The 10,024-nt window shown below is 61.7% G+C and overlaps 2 protein-coding genes across 2 annotated transcripts; one reads left to right on the top strand and one right to left on the bottom strand.

Moving 5' to 3' along the window:
- The first annotated feature begins 6 nt into the window (after positions 1–6).
- Positions 7–4,471, top strand: GMPPA (GDP-mannose pyrophosphorylase A). Its single transcript, XM_026853024.1, has 11 exons — positions 7–134; positions 529–721; positions 865–924; positions 1,073–1,203; positions 1,340–1,354; positions 1,949–2,083; positions 2,254–2,351; positions 2,488–2,534; positions 2,642–2,734; positions 2,826–2,994; positions 3,081–4,471. Exons 1-11 carry the CDS (start codon positions 58–60, stop codon positions 3,179–3,181), a joined length of 1,119 nt encoding a protein of 372 aa, XP_026708825.1. The 5' UTR covers positions 7–57; the 3' UTR covers positions 3,182–4,471.
- Positions 4,472–5,227: 756 nt separating this feature from the next.
- On the bottom strand, positions 5,228–9,994 carry LOC113482249 (rac GTPase-activating protein 1-like). Its single transcript, XM_026852728.1, has 16 exons — positions 9,886–9,994; positions 9,577–9,779; positions 9,355–9,491; positions 9,084–9,162; positions 8,814–8,867; positions 8,137–8,214; positions 7,717–7,837; positions 7,287–7,447; positions 6,911–7,072; positions 6,670–6,765; positions 6,399–6,600; positions 6,212–6,317; positions 5,928–6,060; positions 5,750–5,852; positions 5,528–5,645; positions 5,228–5,452 (listed from the first exon to the last, which is right to left on the bottom strand). The coding sequence occupies exons 1-16, from the start codon at positions 9,968–9,970 to the stop codon at positions 5,401–5,403; spliced, it is 1,890 nt and encodes a 629-aa protein (XP_026708529.1). The 5' UTR covers positions 9,971–9,994; the 3' UTR covers positions 5,228–5,400.
- Positions 9,995–10,024: the final 30 nt, after the last annotated feature.

Genomic DNA, 10,024 nt, shown 5'->3' with positions numbered 1-10,024 from the left:
CTCTGCCCCCTCCTTCCGTCCCCCCCCCAGGTGCCCGGCGTGAAGGAGATCCTGCTGATGGGCTTCTACCAGCCCCACGAGGCCCTCAGCCGCTTCTTGGTGTCAGCGCAACAGGAGTTCAAGATCCCCATCAGGTGGGCAGGAGCTCTCACACCCCTGAGGTACCGTCGGCGGCACAGTTTGGCTCAGCCCCGCACCTGCCTCCCCCGGGCTGGCAGTCCCCAGCCAGCACCAGAGCCAGCCCTGTCCCACCGTGGATGGCCAGAGCTAGCCTCCAGCGTTAGCTCTGCGCAGTTTCCCTTGCCCTGGGCCCTGCCTTGGCTAGTTCCTGCTCCAAAGATACCTCTCCAGCACAGCTCCAAGCTGCCATAGTTTTCCACCCCTCTGCCAGCGTCTGCGCGAGCCCAGTCACTATATGGCAGGATTATGTCTCTCCAGCCCCTGCCTGGCCATCCGTGCCCTGCTGCTGGTTGGTGTCAGCAGACACCCGCCTCCCTAAGCCCTCACTTTTCCCTGCTTGGCTCGCAGGTACCTCCAGGAGTATGCAGCACTGGGCACGGGTGGTGGCATCTATCACTTCCGAGACCAGATCCTGTCAGGTGGTGCTGAGGCCTTCTTTGTCCTCAACGCAGACGTATGCTCAGAGTTCCCCTTGCAGGAGATGCTGGAGTTTCGGCAGCAGCACGGGGATGCGCACAGCTTTGTCATTCTGGGTACCACAGTGAGTGGCGGTGCTGGGGAGCAGAGGAGCAGTGGTGCTCTGCCGTGGGCTTGTTGAGAAGCCAGCGGCTCTAGTGGTGGATGGGTCTCTAGGTGTGAGCTTCTCTGCTGCTCCACCATTGCTGACACATCCTCCTTCCACAGGCAAACAGGACGCAGGCGCTGAATTACGGCTGTATCGTGGCAAATGCAGACACGCAGGAGGTACCAAGGGCCTCGGGGAGCTGGGAGCAGCGTGGGCAGTGGGTGCTGCACTGTCCATGTGGGCACATGTTTCTGGCCTGCCACAGAGGGTGTGACGCCGGGTGTGGGGGCTGCACCTCGGGACTTGCATCTCTTCCTTCGCCTCCAGGTCCAGCACTACGTGGAGAAGCCCAGCACTTTTGTCAGTGAGATCATTAACTGTGGCATCTACCTGTTCACACCTGCCATCTTCCAGCACATCGGTGAGGTCTTCCAGAGGAACCAGCAGGAGCTAGTGCTGTGAGTGCCTCTCTCTGCCCCACGCCCCTCCCACCCCACTGCTTCCCAAGGCTGCAGCGGCACGCTCATCCTCCATTCTTTCTCTATCTTCTCTCCTCCTCTGCCATCACTCACTTGTTTCCTGGTCCTGCACCAGCTGTCCTTACCTTGGGTAAGTCTCCCTCTGTGTCTGCAATGGCTGCTCTCCAGCATGGATTGTCCCTGGCAGTAACGCATGCTTTCCTCTCTGCTCCAGGCCACTCTGCAAGGCTGCTCTTTTCTCTGCTCCCCTCCTGGCCAGCTTGAGACTGCCCCTCTCCCGTTCTCTCCTCCCAACCCATCCTCATTCAGCTCAGCACAAGGGGCTGAGTGAGCCCATCACCTGGGAATGCTTTGCTCCCCCTCCAGCTCTTTACACCAGCCAGCCTGTCACCTGACATCTCTGCCACCACCCGAGCAAAAATCCAGCTGTGCAGGGCTGTATCGCTTGTATACCTGCCTGTACTGGGTGGGGCTCTTGTACCATCAACTTCTGGCTTAGAGTTTATTTCAGTTGGCAGAGCCCCATCCCTCTGCTGCGCTGGGGCTCAGTGGGGCTGGGCAGGCCTAGCCTGACAGCTGGGGCTATCCTCACCTTTGGTAAGAAGTGCATGGCGAGGTAGGAGTCTAGGGTTGCCGGAGCCCCTGGATTTGGGGAGGGTAGCTGCTGGGTTCCCTGGCTGAGGCTGTGACTTGGGTGGGTATCTAATGGGCCTCTCACTTGCAGAGAGGAGAGTTCCAATGGCTGGCAGCGTGCAGAAGTGATCCGACTAGAGCAGGATGTTTTCACAGCTCTGGCTGGGAGTGGCAAACTCTTCGTCTACAAAACTGATGGCTTCTGGAGTCAGATCAAGTCAGCTGGGTAAGGGCTGGGGCTAGAGCTGGTGCAACAGAAACATCAAGTGATCCCTACCAGGGATGGGAGAGGAATGTGCCCAGGCAGGGCCCTGGGGTTGAGGCTATTGAATACAGACCCTTTTCTGCCCTGGTAGTGCCAAAGAGACAGTAACAGTCTTGCTTTTCCTCCCTCAGCTCTGCTATCTACGCCAGTCGTCTTTACCTGAACCAGTACAGCAAAAGCCACCCTGAGAGGCTGGCCCAGAACAAACCTGGAGGCCCTATCATCCGAGGTACCTCTTTGCCAGCCCCCACCACCTTGGGGGTTGCCTGGGGAGGCAGTGGGACCCACAAGCAGGACCTCCCCTGACCTGAGAGGCTGGTGCTCCTGTGAGCTGCCTACCCTGATGCAGCTGCCTTGTGTTGCAGGGAATGTGTACATCCACCCTACGGCCTCCATCGACAGCACGGCAGTGGTGAGTATGGGCCTGGGGGGCACTGCGGTGCCCTGTGGCAGGGTGATGCTTGGGGGTGCCGAGGGCGCTTTTGCCCTCGACCTTATCACCTCTCTCTATCCTCATAGCTGGGCCCCAATGTCTCCATTGGTGAGGGGGTGACAGTGGGAGCTGGTGTGCGTGTGCGAGAGTCCATTGTCCTGCATGGCGCCTCACTCCACGTAAGTAAGGTTTGCCTGGGGGTGTGGGTGTCAACTCCTACCCCTTGCAGGGAGGCAGCAGCACCTTTCATCACCCTTTCCTTGGCCCCAGGACCACACCTGTGTCCTCAATACTATCGTGGGCTGGGACAGCACCATTGGGCGCTGGGCCCGGGTTGAAGGAACACCCAGTGACCCTAACCCCAACGATCCCTATGCCAAGATCGACAGCGAGACCCTTTTCCGGGACGGGCGCCTTACACCATCCATCACAATCCTGGGTACGTCCCCCCTGCCCCAGCCACTGCAGCCCCACCAGTGGGGCAGACTGTCCCTTCGCACTAACTCCCTTGTGCTCCCCCTCTAGGCTGCAGCGTCACCATCCCCGCTGAGGTTGTTATTCTTAACTCCATCGTCCTTCCTCACAAGGAGCTGAGCCGCAGCTACAAAAACCAGATTATCCTGTGAGTTAGTGGCTTGCTGGGTTGGGGGGCCCAGGGCCAGCCACCCACTCCCTGCCATGCCCCACAGCAAGAGCGTCTGCTGAGACTTCATCTTCTGGGAGGTTCCCAGCACCCCCAGAGGGGTAAGGTGTAGGCCAGGAGCCCTGCAAGTGCCTGACTCCTATTCCAGAGATTAAAGCTGGTGAGAACCAGCCTCACATGCTGCTTCTCTTGCAGCCCAGGGACCAGCCCTGGGGCAGGGTGGAGGCTTTAGGGACAGCATGTGGCCCTGGCACTAGGCTGCACACCTGTGCAGGGAGCCATAGCCTGAGGCTGTTGAGGGAGCACTTGCTGCCTGCAGCTTCTTGGGTCCAGCTTTGGGTCTTTCTCCAACAAAGGGCACTACCAGCACCATCTTACCACCCCTCACCAGGCTCTCCCTGCATCAGTTGCTGTCTGCAAGACCCTGGAAGGTCCTGGCCCATCTTAAAGGCCAGGGAGCTCTGAATGTGCCTGTCCTGTGGCAGCAGCTCACCCCACAGGAACCAGTTGTGAGGATTCCAGTTCCAGCAGTGTGATTGCAACAGCCTGATCTGGGCTCCTGCCTACTGCTGGAAAAACAGCAGCACCAGGCTGTCTTCAGGGCACTGGCACACAGGGCTGGGTTGGACAGGCAGGCTGCTGGCCCTGGAGGGAGCAGCAAAAGCTCAGTAGGAGCCAGGATTGCTGCCAGCCCTGCCAAGCCTGCTCCTGTCAGGCTGAGACCTGTGCAGGCTGCCTAGGCAGGGCTCAGGGTGACGGCAGCGTGCCCCTGCCACCCTGGTGGGAGAACAGCCTCCCCTGCACCCCAACATAGGTGCAGCTTGGAGGGGCTCTCGCTGCATATCTTCCCCTCTCGCTAGCCACATCCCCAGGGCACCAGAGCAATCAACTTATGTGCATGCAGGTGGCAGAAATCTACTGCCTCACTGTCTCAGAGTGTTTTTATTGAAGGCAGCTCCCTGCTGATCCTGGCACAGTCTATGATAACCAACACTGCCCTTTATCCACTTACATCACCATCTTTGCCTCTGGTTTTGGAGCTCTCTGCTAAAGCCCTGCACTCCACTGAGGGCCCCATCATGCCTCTTACCTTCAAGCAAGGCACTGCATTAGGGATTCTCCATCCATCCAGTACCACCCCAGCTCGATGGATTTGCAGCAAATCCTTGCTCCCAGCCCTGTGCCTTCCTGTGCCAGTTCTCCTGTGGTCCTGGGCGGGGATTAGCTGTTCCTTGGCTTTAAGCACATTAAACTCCTTCAGTTTTGCCTCTGCCTTGGATGTGCTAATTTCCTTGCCCGCTGGTGAACACCCCTGTGCTGGGGGAAACTGAGCCAGAGTACTTGCTTCCAGGATTGTACATAAATTTTCTCCTATGTCCCACATCTGGCCTGGCTTTTACTATGGACAAAGGTTTCTTGGCTGCTGGACACAGCCCTAGGGCAGTTCTCAGCCCTGTTGTGTAATGCCCCTTTTCCCTAAGCTCCCCTGGCAGTGGCTGTCACTTGTGCAGAGTTATCTGGGTGACAAGCCCTTCCTGGGCCCTTGCGCCATTACAGCTTCATCCTGCTTCCCCCTCTTGGCAGGAGCAAGCTGTGCATCCCAGCCTTGCTTGGGCTTTGCAGCTCCAGCTCCGGGGCTGGAGGGGAGGAAGGAGTTAAAGGGGCCTCAGCTGAGGTGCCAGGAAGTCTGGAAACGCTTTAATAAGCTTGTCCTGCCCTGAGAAGCAGCAGCTCTGATTACTTGAGGCCAACATCTGGGCTGAAAGAAGGGCCTCCCGCATCCTGGGCTCCAGGGCAGGGAGAGGAGGGCTCTGCCTCCCCTTCCCAGCAAATGCAGGGGTTTTGGGGAGCACAGCTCACCCTTGCTGTCAGTACAGTTTTTGTCTGCTACTCAGCCAGGCTCCATCGTGCCAGTGAGCCCCAAACCCTGGCAACCGGGCAGCAGCAGGGAGGGACAGACAGCAGCCACAGCCAACCTTGTTTTGCTGCAAAAATTTAATACAAACCAAGTCTTAAGTACAGTGCTGGGACAGTGTCTCCACCACCACAGCTGGGCAGATCCAGCCCTGCTCCCCAGTCCCCAGGGAAGCAGAGCAGGGCTTGGAGCTGGGCACCACCAGCCCACAGGCAGCTGCCTGGTCCCGCAGGCTTCGCTCCTCCTCCAGTGCCAGCTCCATGTCCCCGGGGAGCCACTGCTGCAGGCTACACTGGAGAAGGGAAGAACCGGCCCACCTTCCTCGGGGCTGGCCCCTGACTGCGTGGGGAGAGGTGAGTCAGGGGTGCAAAGCGAGTTCCCCTGGGCCCCCCACCCACACCCAGCAGCACTCACGGGGGCCGTGTGGCCGTGCCCACGCAGCTCCGCAGTGTGCTGGGAAGGCAGCAGGTGCCAACTGGGCTCAGCTGGCCCGGCTTGGGCTCCAGGGGGGTGATGGGGCAGAAGAGCAGCTCTGCAGGACAGAGTGGGGGACGCTTATCACACCCCAGCCCAGCTGCAGGCACCCAGGACCCTTCAGCAGCCACAGGGGAGGGGGCCAGGGCTCATGTGCCTCACCGTGTTCACCCCCTGGGGCTGGTGTTGGCACCAAGTTCTCCTGCTCCATCCCCAGGAAGCCTCTCCAGAAGTCAGGTGGCAGCGAGAGGAGCCGAGTCAGCACCTGGGCAAGGACGGATGAAGGATGGGGATGCTGGCAACACCCGGGGTACACCCTGTGCCTCAGGGACCCCCTCACCTTGCACTGTCGTGGCGTGTCCTCCATGATGGTGAGTGGTGTGGGGTTGGCCGAGCTGTGTCCTACCAGTGTGGGACCAAACACACGGGACAAGTTGAGGACATCCATCTTGCAGTCAGGGCTGCGCGACACCCTGAGGGGTGGGGCGGTGTGAGCACGCTGCCCTCCACCAAGGGCACCCCTATCCTCAGCTCAGCTTTGCCACTCTGTCGCATGGAGCCAGGGCAAAGAGCTGGGACGTGGGGACAGACCCATAGGGCCCCATGCCAGGATGAGCCCCTCACCTGAGCAAGTGCAGCATAAGGAAGGCCAGGGTGTCCCTGTTGGCTGGGGGCAGCTTGCTCACCACGTGGCGCAGGGCTGTGCCGCAGGCAGCATCATCCAGGATGTCTGTGGCAGCACCGGGGAGCAGTGTTAGGGGATGAACAGCCCTTTCCCCCACCCCTGCCCCACCGCAGGACCCCCACTCACCGGCAGCCTGCAGGAAGGTAGGGTGGAGGCTGAAGGTGACCAGTGGCTCCTTGAGACCCCGCAGGAAGTCCTTGAGCACCCCACACACCACATGGATGTCAGCCACGCTGCTGAGGGCAGGGAGTGTGCCCCCGGCCCGCAGCAGCCTCCGCTTCCACTCCCGTACCAGCTGCTCTGTGCCCGGCACCCGGTAGAGCCCTGTCTGCACAGGGAGAGGGGCTCAGCCCCACAGGGACCATGGCATCAGCACCCCCACCGCCCTTGCCCCTACCTCTGTCAAGCCTCGTCTCTCCACCTCGGTCACACACTGCACCACCAGCGCAGGCACCAGGGGTGGTCGGGGGGGAGCAAAGTCAGCCAGCACACCCTGGGGAGGACAACAGCAACCCGCTCTGTTCCCACACCCAGCCCTGCAGCTGGGGTGAGCAGAGTCCCAGTATCCCAGGGCCGATAGCCCAGTGGCCCCACAGGGACATGGAACAGCCCCCAAGAACCACTGTGCTGCCTCTTACCTCACGGGGCCAGACGTGGTGGCAAGGCCGTGACACACAGGGGCTGGGGCACTGCTCCCGGCACTTGGGGTGCAGCAGCAGCTGGCACTGGCGGCACTTGATGGCAGCCTTCCCAAAGCGGATGCGGGAGCCGCAGGCACTGCATGGCTCAGGGCGGATCACCTGGAGAAGGGGAGCAGGGTCAGGGACTCCTCCTTCCAGATACCCAGTACCACTCCTTCATCCCCCCCAAACCAGCCCCCACTGCCTCTATCCATCCCCTGGGCAGAGCTGGGCTGAGGGGGCTGGAGGAGAGCTTTGCCTCCCCCCGACCCAGTCCCCTGTCCAGCTCCTTTCTCCATAGCAGCCAAGAGGAGGGAGAGGCTGGGACACACACCATTTTGGAGATGAACTGGTGCTGGAGTGGCGGGAGGCCCTGTGGAGGCGAGGTGAAGGGGGCTGGCGCTGGCTGCCCCATGGAGCCACCCTCAGTGTGGCTCTCCTGTCCCAGGGCATGGCAGCCCAGATCCTCACTGGTGCCCCACACTGTGGTCAGCTCTGCAGAGAGAGGAGGCAATGGAGGGGGCCCAAAAGGCACACCACCCCAGCTCCTGGCTGGGATGTGGGGAAGCTTCCCATCTCCCAGGGAGATCCCACAGCATGCCAGCTGCCCAGGGACAGAGGCATCTGGCATGTCCAGATGACCACTGTACCCCCATGGGGAGGGCAAGCACCCCCCAGCAGATCCTCTCCCTCCCCTGGGACAGCAGCACCCTGAGACTGGTCCCACACCACCCATGAACCCTCTCCTCAGCCCTTCCCATGACCTGCACGCATGGAGACATGATGTCCCTGGCGAGAGCGGCGGCGTGGCACCAGAGCAGTGGGCAGGAGGCTGGCAGCAGGGCCTGGAGCCTCGGCAGGAGGGGGCACAGGGGGGACACTCGCCTGCTGAGATTGGGGGTAGTGAGAAGGTGCCTGGCTGCAGCCCCACTGTGTTCCAACATCTCCCCATGAGCTCTGCTCCACCCACTCCCCATCCCTGCAGTTAGGCACTGCCAGGGATGCTGACACCATGGGTATGGGGAGATTCAGACACCCAGAGGGGACAGCTGAGCACCTCCAGAACCCAGAGCAGCTTCGGGCCTGCAAGCATGTGAGGACTCAAGGTTGTAGCATTGCCTTCTGACACTGGGGCAGCCCACGCACCCCATCCCTGACCAGAGCACACTGCAGTCCCTACTCACGACATTGTGGGGTGCCACAGAAGAACGGTGCCGCTTCGCCACCACCACAGGGCCAATCTGAGGGGCTAGGGACATGCGCTGGGGACAGAAAAGATGGGGTGAAGGGTAGACAGGGACAGTCTCCCTGACTCTGCACCCCCCACCCCAGAGCACTCAAGCTAAGTGGTCTCAGCCCCACAAAAGGTCCCGGTTTCACCCTGCCCCACACCAGGCACTGTGGGGACCCACCTGGGTTGGGGCCAGCCCTGGGGCTGAGGGAGGCCAGGACAGGCCTGCAATGCAGAGGTGTGAGTGGAGCGGGGTGTGGGATGCCCACACGTGGGGATGAATTATTGAGGAGCCCTGCTGGGCCACGGTGGAGGGTAATGGAGTTTCTATTGATTGTGGGAGGTTTGCTGAGAGATGACGTTCCCAGCCCAGAATCAATAAATTAATTCCCCCTGCCAGGCTTCTTGCAGCCTCCTGTGCTGGGATGGAGAAGTATCTGGGCACCCTAATCCTGTGTGGCCCATGGCCAGCACCCCAGCCTGGGCTGCCAACCAGTGTGGGCAGAGGGTCCCAGAGACACAGTGCAGGAGAGCAGAGCAGACCTGAGGGATCCTCACCCACACAGAGGGACAGACGCCCCCTCAGGACCAGCCACCACAAGCTGCCACCTCCCAACATTTCCCTCGTACCTGCCTCTCCTGGGCTTTGCGCTTCAGGGTCCGCACCACTGTTGTATCAACATCCTGAAAGGCAGTAGGGAGGTTGGAGTTCGCAGGACTGCACCAGGCTGGGAGAACCCTCAGCAACCATTCTCCAGCTCTGGCAGCAGCCCAGGGCATCCCGCCCCTAAACATGGCCATGCAAAGGGCTGCCCCACTGCAGGAGTGGGGCAAACCTGTCCTGTCACTGCTGGGGAGAAGGTGAACCCTGGGACTCGCCTGGGACAGGTTGTGCCTTACCACCTCGTCCTCTGTGCGGTCATAGCTGATGTCTGAGTGGGACAGGAGGGACTGGCAGGACTCATCCACTGCAGACGACCTGTGGAACGAGCTGGGGGTCAGCCCGGCTGGGGGAACCCACCCCCCAGCCAGCATCTACTTGTACAGCCGCTCCTGAGACCCATGAGCTGACACCTGCAGAGCATCCCTGTGCCCGCCCAGCCCCTCTAACCCAGCAGAAGTGAGGGGGAGAGGGGCACAGCCGAGCCCAAGGGCCACCAGCCCTGCTCACCTCCTGCCTGGCACCAGGGCCGCCCCGAGGCGCCGGCCGGCCAGGGCGCTGAGTACGGAGCACTGCTCCCCGCTCAGCACCCCGCTGCCCCACGGCTCCCGCATCAAGGACTCGAAGACCAGCTGAAGCTTGCGCTCCTGTAGGCGAAACAGGGCTGTGGTGAGTGGGCTGGGATCCCCGCAGCCAGCCCAAGGGGGCGTCCCTGCGGCCAGCCCCCCCGACCTGCTTCTCCAGCTCAGCCTCTGCTCGATGCCGCTTCTTCATCTCCACCTCCACCTGGTTCCGGGCATGTTTGAGTTTCACCTCCAAGGCCGCCCGCTCGGCTTCCACACGGGCCAGCTGCTCCCGGGCCCGCTGCCCGTCCTGCTCCAGGCGGCAGCATCTCTGGCGCGTCGCCTCGAAGCACCGAGCGATCTGGATGTAGTCTGGGGGCAACACAAGTGGGTGGCCAGCCGGGATAGGGGGGGCCAGCCCCAGCTCCCCCAGCCCCCACTGGGGGCAGAGCCGAGGGTCCGGGCTGCGTTCACCCACCTTCCTCCGCGCTGCCGCCGAGCTCCAGCAGCTGCAGCACCCGCTCCAGACGGGCCAGGAGCCGCCCGCAGCGCTGCCGCAGCATCCCGCCGCCCTGCGACGGGCCGGGACCCCCCCTCCTTCCCACCCCTCCCGGGGG

The sequence above is a fragment of the Athene cunicularia genome (genome assembly GCF_003259725.1).
Source record: "Athene cunicularia isolate RWA chromosome 7 unlocalized genomic scaffold, athCun1 chr7_part1, whole genome shotgun sequence".
NCBI classification, from domain to species: domain Eukaryota; kingdom Metazoa; phylum Chordata; class Aves; order Strigiformes; family Strigidae; genus Athene; species Athene cunicularia.
This window is presented reverse-complemented; position numbering and strand designations above follow the sequence as displayed.